The sequence below is a fragment of the Melopsittacus undulatus genome, chromosome 8, assembly GCF_012275295.1.
Source record: "Melopsittacus undulatus isolate bMelUnd1 chromosome 8, bMelUnd1.mat.Z, whole genome shotgun sequence".
NCBI lineage: Eukaryota > Metazoa > Chordata > Aves > Psittaciformes > Psittaculidae > Melopsittacus > Melopsittacus undulatus.
Genome location: NC_047534.1, coordinates 11,248,726 through 11,270,422, shown reverse-complemented (window position 1 = coordinate 11,270,422; position 21,697 = coordinate 11,248,726). Strand labels below are relative to the sequence as shown.

Sequence of the window (21,697 nt, the reverse complement as noted above, 5' to 3'; positions counted from 1 at the left end):
TGCTAAAGAGCGTCAGTTTTTTCATCAGCTCTTAAAAGCCAGACTGTAATCATAAATTCCCTGATAGCTGGAGCATGCAGAAGTCATCTTTAAGCCTACAAGTGACAGGCTGCTGTTGCTTTTCAAACTTCAGATTTCTTTTTTTTGTGAGACACAACTTTGATCTGGTTCCTTTGTAATGCTCTGCAGAGCGCCGGGGCCGCTGCGCTCGCCGGCTGCAGGGCTGGAAGTGAACTTTCTTGGCAAGAGCCATCTGGAGACCTCAAAGAACAGATTAACTTGTCCAGAATTGAAGTGATCTTTGAAGAAGCTGCCCTTGCCTAGAACACATGTGATTAGCTTGACATTGGCAGTGATAAAGTTGAGATGCACAGCAGTGTCTGAGTACCCAGAGTAATTGGGAAGGGTTTTAAGTGGAGCAGCCCCAAGGATCTGCAATCGAATTATCGGCTAAATCCCCAATTTTAAGCTTTTGAGCAGACTGCGTCTTTTGTGCAGGTTAAATCCAGTCAGGAGTAAAAGTTTTCAGCTTTGCATCTTTGTAGACATTTTGTTCTTGTCTCCAAAACACACGCGATGATGTACTGGGAAATACTGAGAATGCTTTGGGACATTTCTAATGGTTTTATATCCAGTGTGGTGCAACTTCTGTGATGGTCGTTGGCACTATGGACTGGAAACTGACACTTTTCGGTTCAGGTGGTAGATTAATGTAATCTTGTAAGCCAGACTTCTTCATGGGTGCTGTTCTAATCCCTTGTTTAAAGGTGACCCTACCACTTGGACACTCTTGTCAGCACATGCTATTTGAATATGCTGAAGGGATTTGCTTCAGCTCATGCATCATAAGCCAACATGTGCAGCTTTTAATTTGATTGACCGGTTGTGATAATGAAATGTGGTATTGCGTGAAGGATGTGACAGTCACCCGCTTGCTGGTAGATGTAAATATGGGAAATAAGAGAGCCCTGATTGTGTCTGGCCAGCCAGAGACTCAGCAACCTGTCATTTTGGAAGCTTTCTTTTTTTCCCCTTAGATGGAAGTACATGACTTTTTAAACAGAAAAAAAAATAAGCTTTTCACACTCAGTAAATGGGAGATGTCGAAATACTGAGCTGGAAGGATGTCTCTGTGTTAGATTGAGTCATTCCAATGAGGCAGGCAAAATGACCAGCGATGCCAGATGAGAGTAGTGCTTAGTGCCGGTTTCCTCCTGCAAATGCAACTCTGGAAATAGCCATCTTCAAAAACACAAGACTCTGTAAGTTTGAACTGAGTTGTCAGAAGTTGGTATGAAGATGCAGGGTGGCAGCACAGAGACTCAATAACTGGGACTCATTGAATTGCAGCCCTGGTCTATGGTCTCTGGGCACCATCCCTCAGCTCAAACACTGCCCACCAGAGCAGGAAAGGAAGAACCATGTCCTGCTGAGGGGTTCCTCATTGCGGTGCAGGAGCTGCTCCACCTGCCATCGGCTGTGGTTAGAGATCTTCAGTTTCTGCAGAGCCCGTTTTGGGGTGTCTGTCCGTGGGACTTAACCAACATCCCCATGTCTTCTGCAGCTCAGAGCTTTCCAAGGCATCGCATGAAGCTTGCTGAGTAACAGCTGCCTCATGGCTCAAGCTTTCTAGAAAATGGGGTTTCTCTCATGTTAAAAATTAGCTCCTTACCCACCATGGTGACTATAGGTTCCAAGCGTGTCACGAGGGAAAATCTTCTGGAAGCACTGTTTAGAGGGAACATAAGCAGAAAGCATTGTGATTGTCAACTTCGTGAGTCTTTATCTCTTGGGTTTACCAATCTAGTGTCTCAAGCAGCTGCTTCCTTGATAGTGCAGGGGTTTGGAGGTGCCTCACCATGCCACCAGGGAGTTTGGAGATGCATTTACCTCAGGGCCAGGCAGATGGGGGACCCTTGCAAAATGAGGACTGCCAGCCTGCCTGGATTCCATCCCAACTTCTGCTCTTTTGAGTCAAACATTTCTTCCAGAAAATGTCAGTGTCATAAAACTTCAGTGGTGGAGCTGGAGGAGATGGTAGCAATGGAAACTGATAGATCTGATTAGCTTCCCTGTTAGACTGGGAGCTGTTCCAGCCACACTGGAACTGCTAGGACTTGGGAAGCCCATGTCTCTGAGATCTGCCAATAGAGTGTTGTGCAACTTATTACCTCCAGTGAAAATATAAATTCTCCAGAATTTAGTTGCCTGGAGGCCTTTCATCTGCCAGGCAGTTTCCTTCTTGCCTTAGTTGATTTTTTTTTCCCATGCTTGATGAAGAACATCAATGAAGGAGGTATGTAGCTGTTGAGAAGCAAAGGGAGTGTACTGCATGGATATGGCTTTGTGGGCAGGATCTGTGAGATCTTCCTCCCACTATGAATGGTGAAGGTGATGCAATTCTTCCCCAGAGCTTGCCACCCCTATGTTTTTTGCATAGAGTGGGGAGTGGATGTTTGGCAAAACTGAGGACTTTGCATTTTCAATTTAAAATTGAAATAGCCATGGGGTGAAATTGTGTGAAAGAGACTGGGGATCCCAGGCAGGGAGGGAAAAGGATGCCTTTATGGACTCGCGGTGTACTGGGAATTCCAGATAGCACAGGAGGACCGAAGAAGACCTTACCTCTTTTCTAACATGCTAATGTTCAAAGTGCTGTGTGCTGGTCTTGGTTGGAGGGGTGAAAACTTTGGCAATGGGATGCAGCCAAGACATCATTCAAAATAGATTCTTAACAGGTAGAAGGAAACTCTAAGAAGATGTTTGCTGGTTTTCTACAACAGTTTTAGCCCTTGTCAGCATTATCAGGATTAACAGTGATCATTGGAGGACTTTATGCAAAGAAAAGGCAGCTGGTCAGGATGACTTACTTGGGTCACTGTGATCTCTATTATAATTGTTCCCTATGTGATTATTTTGAGGGTTGAGCAACTGAGAGCTGCAGAAGAGACGTGGAGCTTTATTTCTGCGATGTGTGAAATGTTCTGTGTTCATTTCAAAAACGTTCATCCCTTTTTCTGTCTGAAAAAATAAAATTAAATTCAGGAAGTCTGCAGGAATTTTTGTGAAGTCTAACTTTAAATGCTCACCTTTCCTTTTGTCGCCCTTATCAGCACATAGAGCTCAGTGTGTGAGGTTTTTAGCTGACATTTCAAATCTCTCTGAGTGTGCCTGTATCCCTTTTAAAGCAGCCTCCCCTCCCAGATCAGAAGTGACCAGGTTTTTTTGTTAGACTCCATGTTCCTTTAATGTTTTCCTCCTAATAGATGTTGAAAGCGTTCTTCAGAGGCACGGCACAAAACATTCAAATAGTGATACGAGCCAGCTGAAGAGACTTGTCAGGGAGAGGGAACATTAGGAGAAGGATTGAATACAGATGGATTCCTCAAAAGTAATGTAACCTGTTATGATTGCTTTGAAATCCTATACCCTTTCCATCTACTTATGCTTACCAAAAGTTTACATTTGCATTGATGTATTAGAGGCAGAGCTAAAATGGAAGTAATCCCTGCTGTATACATGCTTAAGTGTGTAATTTTAGCTAAATAAAACAGTTGTGACCAAGCTCTTGCCTGCATCCTCAGTGGGAAGCCCACACCTGTGGAGTGCTGCAGGAGAGCCCATCCATCCTGACTCCTCCACCCAGTGCCCATATGCTCACTCTTGGTTCCTTCAGCCATCTCAGACCCATTCCTGACAAGCTCTTCAGATGCTCTCTGTTGCACTGTCTTTGTATCAGCAGATACAAAGGAGAAATTGATTTATTTTATTCTATATATCATAGTGCTTTCTCAATATACTGCTAGAATAATCCATGTCTCTTCCAGAGAGTCCTGGGAGAAGGTCCAGTAGTAGTTGGTGCTATATTTTAATTGGGTTATCCAAAAAGCATCCTTCTCTTTGCCCGCAGGGAAGGCCTGAGCTATCCATCATTCCTGCCTCAATTTGAGAGGTTGTATCAGGCTCCATCACGCAACTGTCATATAAGATTTGACAGGAGGGTTGCACTGCCCAGCACTCCTTTAAAGTTCAGAACTGACCATTATGCAAGGAGAGAACTGGTGAAGGGGGGTGGTAAGGTTTTCACTTATTATACCTTGATTTTCAGGGTGAACTTGTTCAAATTATTTCCAGCCTTAAACATTTGCCCTAGAAAGCTGTTCTGAAATCTGATGGAATATAGAAATAAGATTGCTTCACTGCACATTTACAGTGACAGACAGAAAACTTGTGTGCTGGAATGTCCATGGTGACTTGCCATCCCAAGGCGCCTGGAAGTGTTTGTACCCAGCTGACTCTGTATTGCACCCGAGTGTGGAGAAACCTGACAATGCTCCCTTTCCCTCAAGTAATCATGAAAAACCTCAGCTGATTCAGTTTTGAATGTTCTTTGCACCGCTCAGCATCTATACTGAGCTTCATTTCATCATCTGAGGAGAAATAGCTTGGCATTTCTGTTGGTTTGTGGCAAGCAAAGTATTAGTTTTCTGTTTGTAAGATTGCAAGGGTAGTTCGTTCCTAACTGACCCCATAATGGAACTAAACCAGTGTGATTTTTCTTAGTGATCCATGAGCATCCATGACTCCTATTACAAAGAAAATTGGTTTTGTGACTAGGAGCAGAAAGGCAGGGTGAATAGGAGCTGTATGAACAGTGTGTTAACTGAAGGCTTATGGCCTTGACAAATTCAGATTTTAAAATACTTTGGTAATGCTTCCATCCTTGCACACCAAGTGCCATGTTATATATAAATCACTCTGAAAACTTCCACCTTAACTGGGTTGCCTGCTAGTCTCAGTTCATGTAGTGGCTGTCCTGCCTTTATATTCTGTGCAAATATGCAGAGACTGCCAGCTTTCCCTTTGCTGGTGTCTTGCCTCTGGTCCTTCCATCTGTGAGTTTCTCACAGGTTTCCTTGTTGTATGTAAATGTAAACTCATAAGGGCAGTGACTGTTTTCTGTAGGACTTTGACCACCACTGGGCAGTCAGAAAGCTTTTCACGGCAGAATGAGGAAGCACGAATTGTGTGATGTATCCTCCTTGGAGGTGTTTGCTCAAGGTCCATTACAAACCACATCAACTAGGTGCCGGTTACTGAGTTACTAAATGAAAGATCATGCCGATGAGCTTCGTGATCTGAATTAAAACAGGACTCTGATTTTCAGAGCTGGTAACAGAGCTTACAAAACCCAGGAATTCATCAACTTTGAGATAGCTTGCAAACGCTGCTCTTTATGCAGAGCAGAAAGCAGGGAGAGTGGGGGATTAAATTATGCTGTGGCACTGTGTTGGTGTGAATGTTTCAGCTTTGTTCTTCCTTCTGGCCAATTGCAAAATGACTTGCATTGACAAGAAGATGCCTGCGTGGCCTGACTGTCCTGCAGTGTAGCAGAACTGCAGGCACGTTCGCAGCAGTAGCTTTCCTATGCCGGTGGCAGAGTCAGCGTAAAGGAGCTCTTGCCTGCTTGGTTGACAGGCTGCTTCACCGTTAATGCAGATCTCTGAGCAAGGAACTCGCTTCTCAGGTTAGCTCATGCAGGCAGTCTCTGTCATTTCATTGAAGAGAAGGATGTTGGCCTGCGTGCACACGTACTTGAATAACTTGTCTGCAGGACAAGGCATGTGGCTGTGTAAAAACAAGCCTCCAGAGATACGTGACCAGATTGTCTGTTGGAAAAGCCGGTGTGATTAAATGGTCCTTCCTGGTGGAATTTGCAAGTGTTTGATGTACCCAAGTGTGACATTGGAGGTCGGCTTTTGGTACTGCATTGGGAGCAACAGCCATTTCTTGCTTTACCTTCCTCCCTTGGCGAACATGTTGGCCAAACGAGAGATGTAAAAACAAGCATAGATTGGATGAGCTGCACTACGTATCACTTGCTGTTGGAAGAATAGAAGCCTGTTTTGACTGAGAAAAAATGTCTTGTTATCTAGAATTGCTTTTAAATGTCCTGCCTTGCTTATAGGATGACAATGCTAAGCAGTTAGCCAGTGGACACTGTAAATGCTGATGGGAACTGGACTTCTTCCATATAGTCTTGTTCCCTCCCTTCTGCATCTCTTAACAGTCTCCATTACTCCATGAATTCCCTTTTCCTTCCAGTTACAAGTCGAATTGTTTGTGGTTCTGTCAGTGCAACTTAGTATGAACTCGGTTACCCTGTAGCCTGTAGCTGATGCTGGGGCTCCAGAGTCCTACTGCATAGTGATGCAGAGTATGGTCAAGATTCTGTCCTTCTAATCTGACTCTCATTTTTTCTTGCAGACATGGGTCGTGGAGAGAGCCTGTTAACCCTTACTATGTCAACACAGGCTATGCTTTGGCACCAGCAACCAGTGCCAATGACAGTGAGCAGCAGAGCATGTCCAGTGATGCCGATACGATGTCGCTGACAGACAGCAGTGTGTAAGTAACTCCAGTTTGGTGGACAATAAGTGGGACAATAGCATGCTTGTTTCTTGAGCAGTAGTACTTACCTGGGTACTTCTTGGGTTTTTTTGTTGCCAGACTGTGCTCAGTCTGCAATTACTCTTCAGTAGGATTAGTGACTGACCAGTTCTATTTTATGTGTGGTGACCACTGCACTTTAACACAACTTACACTGATAAAGCCCCACCAAATCTTTTCTGCTTTATCTAGTTCTGATGCTCATGACAGTGCCCTGTATCTTACCCATGAGATACCTTCCTTAAAGAAGGCCTGCAAAGGGAGAAAAAAAGGATTCTTGTTGTGACTGCATCTCTGTGATGGAAAAAAAAAAGATTTGGGGAGAAATATTCAGTGTTTTGTCTGGTTTTTTAGTAGTGCAAATGCTTCTGTAGAGCAAAAACCCTTTGATTCTTCAAGCGAAAGATGACAGGTTTACAGAATTAGGAGAGGGTTTTATTAACTTCAGTGCTGTAAACACAAAGTCCTCCAAGAGGCTCGTTTATTCTCACTGTGATGATCAGAAGCTGTCAGACCTTGTTGAAGCAACTTTCTAGCCTTTGTCACAGATGTTGCTATGGGGTGCCCCAGCAGATCCCCACCTGCCCTCAGTGAGTACTGTGAGCTGGGGAGTGTGCAGCATGATAAGGAGGATTTCTGTGTCTTGTGGTGGCTCTATGCAAGCTAGTAGTGTGCTTGTCTGGCTTCATGGAGGCATGGAGCCTTTTAGGATCAGCTGTTGAGTCCACTTCTCTCCTTGGCACCAGCTCCTTACACCTTACCCATGCCATGTTACAAAATGGAGGAGGCAGACCTTGGCCAAAGGGGCATGGGAGGATACCCTAGGACAGAAAGCTGTAGAGGACTGCTAATTGAAGGCTCTGTTTGATACAAGTCCAGCTGCTTTGCTGCATCCTTCTGTGATTCTTCATATTCATCAATTTGCATGGAGGAGTACTCTGAAGCTAGCAGGGGTCACGTAACTTCTAGTTATCAGGAGAGACAGATGTAAGAACTCTTCCAAATTAATTAGCTTTTAGCGCTTCCTTTTCCACTGGTCCAGTAGGCTCATGGGGTTGCACTGATGGTTATACCTCCGATAAGTCATGATCATTTATGCCAGAGTTCTTCACCCTTCTAATTTTTATTTCAGTAGCCATAATTTATTTCTTTCACAAGGGGAATAATTTCTGTTGGACCTATCTTATGCATTCTTTTTTCTTTGCTCCTTTTTCCTTTAGGCATTTTATCACTTCTATGCCCACCATCTCTCCTATGCTTCTAGGACTTTAATTACCTCTGATATGTGGGCTGACTCTGCTAATAATTAACCCAATCTCAGTGGTTCATTTTAAGTAAGTCTCACAAATCGTATGGGTAAACCTGTGATCTTTCTTCCTGTGCATCTTAAACTGCGTGCATGCAGATTGATCCCCAAACTGGGATCCTGTATGTATAGCCTTGACTTTTGGCGTACAAAAACTCTGTCTATTTTCTGCACTTGCTCTTCATTACATGCTTTAGAATTCCAGTAGCAGGTTTTGTTCGGGTTTTACGTGGCATTGCAGAACCTATCTGCTTCCTGAGTTTCAAAGGAATTTTTGCAGAATTCCTCAAGGCAGCAAAAATGAAGAGCAACCAGACGCAAGTTAAAGAAGGGACTCCTGCTGCTTGACAAGACTTACATGTCTCAGTGCTTTGAATTTAGGCCTCCTCTGAGGAAAATGGCAATAAAAGCCTCGTTTGCTGATGAGCGAGGTTCTTCCCTATGTGTGCTGTTTACATACAGCAGTCAAGCTCAATAATGAATAAATCTGGCTTCTGCTCCAAGGCAGCACATGAATGGGTGTGATCCCAAGGCAGAAACCTCTGTGACCCTCCATCAGAGGAGAATGTGTCTGGACAATCAGGATGCAAACATCGGTTAACTGGGGAGCACTAATAAACCAGGGAAGCAGGCAGGTGCACAGAGATCATGGCTAGATGCAAGGCACTCTCTTCAGCGTTGGCCAACTCATGTCGGTGAAGGCAGACACATTGAGCAGTTACTTGTTCTCTGGTGTCACCAGCTCCCTTTCAAGCTTTGATATTGTGTGGATCATGGGAGTGCGGGGTTTGCATGGGAGTGCGGGGTTTGCATGTGGCTGCAGGCACAGCCCAGCTATGCAAAGCCGCTAGCAAAGACCTGAGCAATGCTTTAGCTGCCTGGCCTCTTGAGTTGTAGTGAGGGGAGGCAGGCACAGGCTTTTCAGGAGCACCCAGCTCACCAGAGTGTTTTTAAAAGTCATTTCTGCGGTACCAGCTACAAACATGCTTGTCTAAAAGACAAACTTTCAACAGGATGTCTTTCCAAGCACTGGTAAATATTATTGTAATGGGTTGAATTTATATAACAAATATGTTATCGGTCCCTGTTGTTCGAGGAGTTTGCTTTTTGAGTGGCTTAAAAAACATTGCTCTTAAATGCCTGCGCTCTGCTGATTATTTTTCAGTCATCCTGTGTCATGCGAATTCCTCTGCCCTTGTAGGCAAAACAGCTCCAGTCTTCTCTGTTGAAGCCTGTTTTTACAATCGGCACCGCAGCTGTGTTGTTTTAGCTGGTTTGTGTGGAGGGAAGGTCTGGAGAGGACGCGGTGAAAGGCTTCAGCGAGCACAGGCCCGGCAAGCGTGCCTTGGCCACACATGGGGCTGAGTTGCTCAGCACTGGTGTTCAGGATGGGTCAGTGGTGGGCTGTGGCTCTGCCTCCATCCTGGGCTGCTTGGAACCTGCCCCAGGCTTACAGCACCATTTACAGTGCAGTCCTGAACTGCTCTTGCTGTCTCTGATAACCCCCACATAAGGACAGCATTTTTCCCAACTGGAGGAAACAGCCTCTGGGTAGGAGGGGTTGTCACAACAGAGATGCTCAAGGGAAATTAAAGCAGCTCTAGGTAGGAATACTACAGGCAGAAGCTGAAATGCATTAAATTGCCATGTGGTGCTCCAGTTCAGATGCAGAAACACCTTAGGTCCATATGTTTCATGTTTCTGCAAGAGCTTACATGGGTAAACAAGAGGTAATGTGTCCTCTTTAGCCCAGTGTTGTGGTCCAACTAAACAACAGTACTTCTTCCTCTGGCTCATACTGTATGTCCTGGCTTATCTTGGTTGGGAAACAGCTTTGCTTTCCCCCAGGGGCTTGGCTGGAGGGATACTCACTCTTCCCCAATTCCAGTCAAACCTGCCTGAGAGTAAGGATGGCCATTTGCTGGAGCAAAGGGGTTTAGGACAGCACTAACTCCTTCAAAAAACCTTGTGGATTATGTATTCTTGGATGACGGGCCTTTGGCCAAAATGCCTGGCGATTTTCCCATCATGCTTCTTTATGTGAGAAGGGTCTCTCAGTGACACTGGTGCTTTGGTAAGAGTAATTGGTAAAAAATATCAGTTTTGCTGTGGATTTGTTTCCTGCCTTTCCTATGGCCAGTGATTCAGAATGACCTTGAGTTCTGCTCTATTTAAACAAGTTTAACAGCTTTTTAATTTAAAAGATCCCAAATGATGATTTCCAACTTGTTAGGCTTGATGGTTGGGTTTGGAGCCTGCCTACGGAGGAGCAAAGACAGCCCTTGTTAGAAGAGTCCAACTGCAGAGCCACACCAAAACCTTCCTGCTCACTGGAGGGTCTTGCAGGTCATTTTGGAGAGGAGAGGAAACCCCCACATTCCTGAATAGCAAACCAATTGCTTTATCATTAAATAAATGATAGAAAGACTTGCTCTCCCTGTTGCATTTCAGCACAGAGCTTCCTGGTGCTACAGAAAATCACATGGTGAAACAAGGAAAAACAGTTTGGGAAAGTTTTATTTTAAAAGTAGATGTGCTCTAAAAAAGTTTTGATTTTTTTATATCTATATAATATTTCTCTATCTATTGAAAATATCTCAAAGCAAGCTACCTGACAAAAGGAAAACAAAAGTACGGTATTGGTTTTTCTTGCTTTCCCCCCATCTATTGAATAAGGTTTTGTTGGGATAAAATTAAAGTGCTTATCTTTGAATTTGCTTCCTCTGGTTGAGTTGGCACAGTACATTGAACGAAGGAATGTTCCAAGTTCAGAGGTGGCATTGGGGAATCTAGTTAAAATGACATCAAAGGCAGCACAGCAGGGCTGAACATGTGTTTGAAGCCGGATAGATTAGAGGCCATTATCAGCCTTTCGCTACTGTGCTGGGAACAAAAGTCGCTCTTTCCGCTGGGACTGCTGCTGGGGAGAATTAGAAAAAAAAAGAGAGAAAGAAAGAAAAATTGCACCTTCTAATATAATGCCTCTTTTCCCGCGAATGGCTGTGTGGCGAGTTGCTGGCAACCAGGTTTTGTGCGGCGGTTAAGCTGAAATGTTGTCTATTGGTGCCGACCAGCGATGGCTACAATAATCCCCCAGATTTTGGGGTTTATTTTTTCCTGTAAAAGTTGCCAATTGTTCCTTGTCATCCAGCCTGGAAAAAGCTGCACGGTGATGGGATGGAACTCTCTACCCGTTGTGACTCTCAAGCTATTTTTCAAATGGAGGTTTGTCATTAAAGAAAATGAAGCTGGCTAATGAAAGCCATCGTAATCGCCTGTCAGTATAGCAACACTTGGGCAAATTGCTGCTCCCATAAGGTGTCACTGCCGGGCGCAGTGGAGGTGATGCTCTTCCTCCTCCCGCATTACCTGCAGCCACTAGCCAGAGCTGTAATTAGCCTGGCTAATTTTCTGTTGTCTCATTTGTCTTCCTACTAAAAAGCACTTGTCATTAATCAGAGGTTTTATTTTGTTTTAATGGTGTTTAATTTTGAATGCCGGGGTTACTGCATGAAATTGAATTCTGTTGTAATTTGGTGGCAGTTCTGCCTGCACCCACATTTCCAGAGAGCCAGCGGGCTGCAGGCACAATGGAAATGGGAAAGAAAGTTGATGGTGACCATCCTTGCACAGGCTGGTGCTTGTAACTCGGGAGGTTTGCAGGCAAAGCAGTACAGTAAATCGTGTTTTCCTTGCCAAATGGCATTTCAAGTTTAGAAATCTGCTGGTGAAACTGTTTAGTTTATGCTCTTGAGAAGCAGCTGTGCTTGGCAGTTGAGGAGGGGGTGGGTGCTAAATACATTTGGCTTGTGCAAACATCTTTTTTTTGTGATATGTGTTGGGACTGGCTTGTTTGCACTGCTGAGAGTGGTGAGGGGTTGGAAGGAGACAGTGTGCGTGCATGGAAGTAATTTGGTACTTTGGACAAACCAAATCCCTCCATTCCTGTCCTCCCATTTCTGTGGCATTGCACGTTCTTCCCAAGCAGTTACTTTTACTGCATCAGTGAAATGTGTAAAATAAAAAAAGAAAGCTCCAAATTGCCAAGTGATGTTTTCGCCTTCATTGTTTTTTCTCAAAATAACCTGGTGTCACCAGGAGATGAGCCCCTGACCCTATATCGTAACTGGGCTCCATTTTACGCACGTTCTTTTCGCCCTGGATGTAAGCAGGCTGGTCACAGTGATGGGAACAAGAATGCATTTCCTTTCTTCACCTGCAGTCATACTCAGCCAGAGATGATGTCGTTAGGGGTGCTTAGTGAAGCCTGGTGCCTCTGATCCCCCTAACATGCCGTCACTGGAGCTGATGTCCACCCTGCCCTGCATGAGCCCTGGCACACCAGGTCTGCACCATCACCCAGCACATGGCAGAGCCACAGACATGGTCTGTTGGGACCAAGGATCATTGCCACCACCATCAATTCATCTCTGCAGAGGCAGAGATCTCTGTAGCTAGCTTTTCCAGCAAGGGCACAAACCTGAATAGAACTGAATTTCACTGCCCATGGCATCCTTTCCTAACCTCATCGAGCCTCTTCTGGAGTGAGGGCTAGGTCCTTTCACACAATAACTCCAGTATCAAGCCCATAATTTCAGACTGAGTTGGGGCTCATCGTAAGAGCAGCAGAGCCTACCCCTTCACTTTGATAAGCCATTTGAGAAGTTGTCATGCTCTCTTAAAAATGTATACCTTGTTCCCCAAGCAAGGTGTAGATGCTTGCTGAGCTCCCACTCCTCCTCCTCCCCCTCCTAGTCTGCTCTGTGGTTTGATGTGTATATTACAGGCTCTTTAAGAGAAAGCAACCAACTATGAAAGGTACCAGGATGTGGTCCAACTCCTTCTCCCTACCCTCTGTCAGGAGCAGTGGTTGCAGGAGCCCTACCTCACTCTGCTCCTGACGGATGCCATGTAAGTCCCTCCTGGCACCCAGTGCCAAGAGCATTGCTGGTGCAGGAACCTCAGTCAGCATCATTCCCCACACAGATTCCTCTTGTTCTGCTGCACTTGCCCTGGGCATGCCAAGCCTTTCTCAAAGGTAAAGGGGTTTCCTGCCTGCCACTGTGCAGCTGCAAAGCTTAAGTGAACATAATGTATCAGAGAAAGGCACTAAATCATGGCATGTTGTTGTTTTATTCCGGCAGAGATGGGATCCCACCATACAGACTCCGAAAGCAGCATCGCAGAGAGATGCAAGAAAGTGCCAAAGCAAATGGACGTGTGCCACTACCTCACATTCCTGTAAGTAGCTCTGTCTCCTTCCCCAGAGGTAAATATGCAAAATATGTGAGTTCTCTAGTGTACAGTTGCTCTGCTTTCTCCAGTTTAACCCACCTTAGCACTGTGTTCATTTGGGGATGTTTTAAGATGGATGTGGACCATACTAAGAAAGGGCTTGGTAGTTTTCTGCCTAATTCATCGTCCAGAGCTGCTCCAAAATGCATAATTTTTCTTAACTGTTCAGTCAGTAACCAGTTGTTTCTCCTGAAAAAGGGAAGCACTGTCTGGCATTTACCTGCAAGCAGGTTACATGCCCTCAGGTGAGCTGAAGGTGTTTGTGGAAGGTGTCAGAAGTCATTGGACATGGAGAATGATGTAGCTCCCAGCCAAGGTCAGCTGGGGAGAAATGCAACTGTCCCAAGCAGTATTTCTGCACTGGGCAGCCAAAGGCAGCTGTAACCTGTTCTCAAGGACTCAGCAAAGCCTGCCTGGGGATATGAGACAGGAGAGCAAAGAAAGTGCAGGCGTAAGTATTTGTCTGTCTCTCCAGCTGCTCCAGGTAAGCAGCCAGCTTCTGGGAGATGAGCATAACTGCTAGGGCTCTGCAGCACCATCTGCAGCTCTGCTTATTATTACTTTCTTTTTGTGAGAAGTTACAGGTGACATTTAATATCTAGCAGGGATAGATATCCAGGGATAGATGTCCCCTTTGGACAGCTGGACTCCAGCACAAATCAAACAGGGAGAAAAACAGCCTCCATCTGCTTTCTCCAGAAGTGCCTTCAAACTTGACACAGCTGTTTTCATCCTGCCTGCTTAAAGCAGCACAATACCAGCAGCAAATCACCCTTGTTTTAATCTGATTTGTGTTTTTTTTAAGAACCCAAAAACCCCAAACCACCACTCTTTGTTTTGCCTTTTAAATTAGATTATTTTCCTTAGATTTAAGAGGGTCTCCTGTGCTTTGATCACTGGGTTGACAATAAAAGCCCTGGCTGCGGACGCTCGCTAGCCATCCTTGCTCAGTCACCTCTCTTTTCACACAGTTGCTTTCACAGTGTGCTCACTGTTGAAAAGGCTGGCTGGGTGCCTTTTTATTTCACTCGATGCCGTTTTTACTGTAAGCATGGCTTTGTTAGAGTTGAAGTTTGAAAGCTTGGCCTTTATTTTTTGTTGTTATTGTTGTTGCTGTTCCCCAACAGTGGGAACGACTGAGTGAATATTCTCCAACTTCAAAGCTTGTCAGTGGCTTTACCTTTTGGATAAAAATAATGGTGCCTTTCTGTTGATCGTGTGCACTGGCAATGCCTTAGTGAACTGCAGGTTATAAACTCGGAGTATGGAGCATTAAATATGTATAGTGAGCTCTGCTTTAACGAACTTCCATCTGCCAAACATTTCTTTTGTTGAACTGAATAAGTGTCATTCCAGCAGCAGTTCCTTGCAGGCTAATTAGTTTTATTTAGCATTAAATTTTATCAAGCTTTTTGGAAGCCAGTTTAAAAAGGGAGGGGAAAACAAGGTTTAAATTGGCCACCTGCTACTTATAAATTTTTATATTATCCTACTTATCTACACAGTCTTTTAGAATTACATATTCCTCCTAAACTACACATAGATGCTTCACAAGGATTTTTCTGTGAAACATCCACTGTTCCCATTAGGTTCTGCACTGTAATTTTAAGTCTCAGGGAAAAAGGCATCTTGATGCATATTTATATGGGAGTGGAGGACTGCGAAGTCGAGTTAGTTCTAGTCTTTCTCCAGGGAATAAAAGTTTAGTTCAGACACTCTGGCACCTCCTGCCAGCCAATTACTGACACAGAATTGGCATCGACTTCAGAGAGGCACAGCTCTGCCCTCACTTATCAATCAGCCAAGAAAGGAGAAGGTAATTAGACAATATGTTTTGACAACACCAGTGTGAAATGTTATAAAGTTAGTCTTTTAAAATCACCTCAAACTGCACACTTATTGAATTAAATGTCCCCAATTAGCAAGGAGCCATGCAAATGTTTCTTCAAGTGGTGCTTTCCAAAGCCAGTGGTTAGGCTATCTCACAGCCCACAGCTAAAGCAGTCTTCATCAGCCGCCTAGACCTGGTGGTTACCATGCTTTTAAACATGCAGCAATGACTAATTTCCAGCCTTTGAGTGAATGTCTTTATGGACTCATATCTAACCAGTGTAGCCAGAGTCTGTACTGATAGTGCTTGCAGAATGCATGGCATGTTTTCCTAGTGATAGTAGAGACCCTCCTACTTCCAAAAAGCCGTTTCAGAAGTCCTTTAGAGACCTTACTGTTCCCTTACAAATGAATTATGGGGCTATTACGCAAAATTCTGAAAGAACTTACATTACTTTTAATAGCAGCACTTTTAGTTAGGTCCAGAAGCTATAAACTCCAGTGATTATGTGTTCATAGGAGGCTGCCTGCTAGGTTCAACAGCTGTGCTGCCTCCTAATAATGAAGGCATGTGCTGGTTGTGTGGGATGCCCTGCTGTGCAGCAGGAGATCTTGGTGCACGAATGTTCTGCACCTTCCACACTTCCCAACTCACCAATGCTCCAAGTTTGGAAAAGCTGTGCTTTGTAAAATGGCTCTCTGCCCAGGAATGCAGTGGGTGAAGATCACTAGCAAGCAGTGAGACCTTTGTTTTGTGCCTCTGGCAGGAATCCATTACATGGCAAACGAGTGTTGCTTTTTATGTGGTTTTGCATCTCTCTTGGATTCGAACAGAGACTTGGAGTACCAAGGAAAGAAAGAGCAAGCAAGTTCCCAAAGGAAGGGTGAAGACATAGAGAATGCAGGGCTATATGTATGCAAGGTGGCTTCCATAGCATACTTGAGTGCAGCACAATATTTTGAGTGAGCACTGTGCTATGCTGTACAAGCGAGTGTATGGGATGAACCCTGGTCTTGTGCTGCCTGGATAACTATGGCTAAATGAGCTTTCTGCTCCTGCAGGTTGGAAACATGCTCAGAATTCCCATCAGCCGTTACATGCCGTTCTCCTCAAATGCCTGGCAGCAGTGGGACTCCTTGCTAATCCTTGAATGCTACTAACATGGATGTTAAAATTCAGCTATCCATGAGCTTTGACACAAGTGTTTCTGGTATGGAAACACCATTTATTCTTTAAAAACATGTGTCACAGAGGACTGCATTAATCTGGGAAACGTGGAGGTTCAGAAGTTCTTTTCTCTTGGCTTCTCTAGCCTGCTTGTCTTTCTTTAATTTGCAAGACTGACTTGTGAGCTAAAGTTGACCACTCAGGCATCATGAAGACATCAAACCTCCTGTAGAAGAGGGAAATTTAGCAGGGCAGAATTCTTTGACCCAGTTGGATGTGTCAGAAATGGATCCCTGGGGCTGGTTGGAGACTTCTAGCCAATGATAATGTTGTAAAACTTCCTGTTTCATCTCAGAGCAGCTGAGGTTTATTCTTCCAAAGGAGAACCTGCAAACCAGGGTGAGATTCTTTCCTTTCAGCCTTTTCATGTATAGATTGTAGTAAAACCAGACATTTAGGATGCTGGTGTGTTCTGATGTGCAACTTAGTCCTCAGAACTCAGTTTCTCAGGGAAGGTGATTTCCGTCAAAACCCAAAACCTGCATGAGCCTCATGGAACAAAATCCATTGCAAATCCCACTCTGTCAGCTCCAAGAAAAGGAGAAAACATGATAGCAGATGCTAAATGGAACTACTAGAGAGCTTGTGTATCTCATGTGTGCTTAGCAGGCTGCTTCTTCCCAAAGGTACCAGAGACTTCACATGTCAAGGAAAATGTTCTGGTGATAGGTACCCCAAGAAATCCTTCCTCACAGCTGTCACTAGGAAAGATTGCTTCATGCAGAACACTTCAAGCAATTTCTTTCTTACCAACCTATCTGGCATTCACCCTCCCATCTGTTGTCCTCTGCAGCCTCCACAACTCAGTGTGATTTGGTTCTGGAAAGGTCTAAGTGGAGCTTGCTCTTTCTGAATTTTTGTCCCATAATATCCAGAGATCTCCTTCTGGTTCAGACTGGAGGGCTGGATCCTCCAAAACCAGCCAGCTCTTGGAGAGTTCTGCACCCTTTACTTGAAACAAAAGCATTTGGAACAATAAACTGGCAGGGCTCTCTATGTCCACATGAATCCAGGGACAAGTTCAACATTCCAAAGCCCTGGAGGATCCTCCTCTGGGCATAGGCTCAGCCTGGCTGGTTTTGGATGGAGCATGTCTCCCTTCATCCTCTTCATGGAGTGTGACTCCCGTCAAAGTCAAGCCCATTATTCCATAAACGTTTCAAACACTGTTTTAAGCCTTTTGAACCAGGTAAATGCAGTCCATGTTTGCTGTCCAGGGAGGCAGAGAGCCCTCAGCAGTTATCTGTGTTGTTTCAGCACAAAGAATTTGCATTCATTACTCTGCAATACTGCTGGTTTTGGGAACACCTGTGTATCTCATCCTTTGAGCTAGGAATAAAGTCAGACCCGTAGCAGCAGTGTTCAGAGCATCATCCTGCTTATGAGTTTTCTGTGAGTGCCCCTTACAGAACGACACAGGGCACTTGCAGCCAACATCTGTGTGGTGAAGCGAGGTTTATTTCAGCTGCGTTGAACTTGGATGGTCAGGGAGACCCTTGCAGGAATGGCTTCAAAGAGACGGCTTCATCCTGCACCCTCAAACAGGACCTCTGCAAGCCATCCTGCTGAGTGGAAGGCTCCAAGTATGGGGCAGTGGGTTTTGCAAATGCAGTGGTTTATCAAAGAGAGAGGAAAACAAAGTTCATCCTAAAGATTCTTGGGTTCAATTACTTTCATTTCTGTAGTTAAGCTTTAATCACCTCCAGACTCTGAGAGCTGTAAAAGACCAAAGTCATCTTGAGTTCCCTGGCTACAGAAGTGACTCTGAATGTCTTCAGATCCTCATCAGAGATGGAGCTGTAGTACTTAAGCTTTGCTGAGCCTGGAGGCAACCACCTTATTGTAACAGGACACGAACATGCAGGTTAGCAAACATCAGCCTTTGCACCCACTGTTGCTGGAGGCTCAGGAGAGACTTTGGTTTGGGATGCTGCATTGCATCAAAGGCTTTGAAAAGAAAGGTAAATTCTTTCCCAGTTTTGCTTTTCCATGGAAGCCACTGTGGTAGCTGGAGCAGGGAGACCCAGGACTGTAACTGCTGAGCACCAACCTGCCTCTCATTAGGCTCATTAAGTTTCTAACGGAGCAGGTCTTGGTGCTGCTGTCGTATAAACAACCGCAGGGAGAGTTGGCATGTCTGAGGTGGCAAGAAGGAGTGAACACAGTCCCGACGGGTTGTGACTTGTCAGGCAAGAGAGAGATTTCCCTCCTTAGGGAGTCGCTGGCGCTGCCTCACCAGGTGCATGGTGGTGGTCATGGGTTTGGGGTTTCTGATGAAAGCAGACTGCCTTAGCCAGAAGTGTTCCCTTGGGCTATGCAGGAGGAATGGGGAAACATCACTTGGATCCTAAAAGCTCCCCAGGGAGTAACGGAGCAGGGACAAATTCTGTCATGCATTCCCCCATAATGGAGCATGTCTGGGGCCCATTTCTGGACAACACAAGTTCCAGGCTCTGGGATGAAGCATGCCACTTCAGCCTGTGTGCCAATATTTCAGGACTAAATGTCATTTTTTGTTGATGGAAATCTTTGATTTGCTGGAGGACCTGGTGGCAGCAAAGACTTTGCTATACCAGGGTGGGAGCCACCTGGTAGCTCCAACATGCTTATGCCCTCCCCAGCATCTGCATCGCTGGTTAAAGGGGATGGTTGGTTGGGGCCCTTTCCAACTTGGATGGGTCTGTCCTACCTGGGACAGCTTCAGAGCTGTCAGTCCCTCTGCTTGTCATGGGAAGTTGGTGCTAGAGCAGGCAGTCCTGTGCCTGCAAAGCTGCATCATATGTGCAGATGTCCCCTGGGATGCTGCAGCCCAGCACCATCCAGCACGGAAGAGAAGGCCACAGCAGTGAGCATTGGAATTGGGATTTGCTGGCAGGGTTGGGTCTAGCTCTCAGCCAACAAACCAGGTGACGCTTTAACTGAGACTCTGCAACCCAACTTGGCTGTCACAAAAGATGTCTTCAGCTTCTCGATGCCTCTGTTTTTCTTCCCTTGCCTTCCACTTGGGAACTGGCAGAATGAAAACCCAATGTGATCTGCATACTTTTTGTCAGGTTTATTTTAGTCTCCCACATTGCTCTTTGGCTGATCTGGGATGTATTCAGGTAGTTTCTCATCCTCCTTTAAAGATTTCAAGCTCGATGTCTGCTTCTGGTGCTGCATTTGTTCTTTTGCTATAAATTATCTCACATCTTCACGTTTCATTTTATCTCTGGTCCTATAGAGTGTGTATATCTCTCATGTTGGTATTGAACTATTTGAATGCAGGTTTTTATACTGTTGAATTCTCCATATATTTTTTCTCCAAATTAAATTTTTATCTCTGCTGTGTCATTTTTTTCTACTATTTTAACAAAATAATGCTGAAGGAATAAAAATGAGGGGAAAAAAAACAGCAGCTGATAGCTTCATACCTCAGTACACAAACTTCTTATCCCAGAGCTCAGGAATTTAAGGACAAAGTAGCTCAGCATTAGGAACCAAGAATGCCCTTGAACTTCAGAAACATTAATTTGTTCACCCAGAGCAAGCAGAAAAATAGTGTCTGTGCTTGTAAGGTCTGTTAAGGTATTGATAGAGCAAGCAGGGGATTGCTAGTTGCACCGCTCTGAAGAGCTAAGATGCAGTCCTGCAGGATCCTCTAGTAAGAGAGAATGCTTTGTGGGAATCACAGCCTTTTGTGGCTGGACTGGGCTGTAGCAGAAGATGGAGGGAAGTAAGATGCCTGGAGGTGACAGAATTTCCACTTCTTTCTGTGGCTGTGGGCTAGATCTGCAGATGGACCAGCATACGCTGATCCACCTGGAGTGAGCTGAATGAATGTGTAAGAGTCCTCCTTCTCTTGAAGTCAAAACATCACTGCTAAAGCATGATTTTTGAGAGTTTTCTCTGTACATCCTTTTCCCACCCTTTGAGATCAGGATATTCCTGTTGATCCTGTGTACACAGCAGCAAGCACATCCATCCCAAAGTAGAGCTTGATGCCAAAAGAGCTTGTTGAACTGTGCCTCCAGGAAACCTTCCACTTACGTGGGGTGGTGTGTGGAGCTGGTGCCAGCCTTTGGTGATGGCTCAGCTTCCACCCCCCTGGTCCTGGGCTGTACCTCTGCCTGCCAGCCTGCCTGTCTTCAACTCCCCACCAGAATGGCTGGCATTTCCAGTTTCCGAAGCCTCCACAGCAAACGTGATTTTCCATGCATCTTTTGCTAACCCCTGGTGTGTTTTCCCTGCAGCGTACATACCGAATGCCAAAGGATATCCATGTTGAACCAGAGAAGTTCGCTGCAGAACTGATCAATCGTTTGGAGGAAGTACAAAAGGAACGTGAAGCAGAGGAGAAGTTAGAGGAGCGCCTTAAACGCGTTCGAGCGGTTAGTAACCTCCTTGCGCCCTCTGCAGCCTGGGCATCTGTCTATGTACTATACACCACAGGGAGCTTTCAACTGCTATAGAAGAAACTAGGGTGACCACTTCCCTGCTCTAACAGCCATGGTCATCACTTGCATGAAGGCTACTGGAGTCTCGCCTTGCCCCAGGATCTTCCACAGTGCTGTTCCCCCATACATGCAGGGCTCTCTGAGCTCCAGCACTCCCTGCCTGATTTTAGATACCAGCTATGGCACAGTACTACCCACTTGTGACACAGGTTAAGGGTTGTGGATGCTCTCCATCATCCTTTTGGCAACCTTGCTCTCCTGACTTTGTGAGCAATCCCTTCCACGTGAGGATGGGTACTATGTAACAGGGGTTTGCCTTCGCCTGTGGGATTTTGTGTGATCCCTATTTTTCCCACAACTAGTAACTAGATGGCAGAAAATGTTATGCTTGGAGATGTTTGTGTGTGCTGTCAGGCTGTTTCTGCCCATCAGTGCCTAGCTGATGGGAGATGTTTGTGTCTGCTATCAGGCAAGGATTCTGCCCATCAGTACCTAGCACACCCCTAGAAAATTTGGAACTGATCAGGTGTAGCATCCAAAAATCCTCTCCTGGGCACACGGGTGGCTGGGGAAACCTAACCCAGCACTCCATGCTGTGAGCCTGGGTACCACTGGGGCCCTTCAGAGCAAGAAGACTCAGTACATGAACCGAGGGAAGTGTGGAAGGTCTTTAGCTCCACAACAAGGTCCAAAAGGGAGAGAGTGAGGTACTGGTTATGTAGTACTACCTGTGTGAGACACTCTGCTCAGCACTACTCACACCGTATCTTCTGAGATGATGCATGTCATTGGTACCTGCACATTTTGTGCTGGGGATACAAGAGGGTTTTCAGAGAACACCACAGTGTTACTGAGCATCACCAGGGTCAGAATAGCTACAACCCTGTGTGAAATAATTGTGGGTCTCTGCAGTTAATAGCTGCCATGGCCCTGAGGCAAAGGCTCTGTGCTTAGTAACCCACAGCTCTGCCTTAAAGCAAAAGTGTTGGTGTCTGTTTTGACTAGCTCTGTGCTTTCAGAGAGGCTGAGGCTTTAGGGCAGACCCTACAGCCCCATTAGAGTATTTTTGAATGTTCATCTAGCAGGTCTTTAAACAGGAAGGAGCTGTAGGTTTGAGTATTCATGTTAAATCACATCTGCATTTCAAATGCA

The 21,697-nt window shown here is 45.2% G+C and overlaps 1 protein-coding gene across 3 annotated transcripts in view; it reads left to right on the top strand.

The window, feature by feature from the left end:
• The window catches only part of AXIN1 (axin 1), a 70,490-nt gene that overhangs the window by 33,288 nt on the left and 15,505 nt on the right, over positions 1–21,697 (top strand). For all 3 annotated transcript variants that reach the window (XM_034065287.1, XM_034065286.1, XM_034065285.1), the window contains exons 3-5: positions 6,268–6,408; positions 12,901–12,997; positions 20,342–20,479. In XM_034065287.1, the coding sequence (XP_033921178.1) occupies positions 6,268–6,408; positions 12,901–12,997; positions 20,342–20,479 (376 nt within the window). The remainder of the gene's footprint in view (positions 1–6,267; positions 6,409–12,900; positions 12,998–20,341; positions 20,480–21,697) is intronic.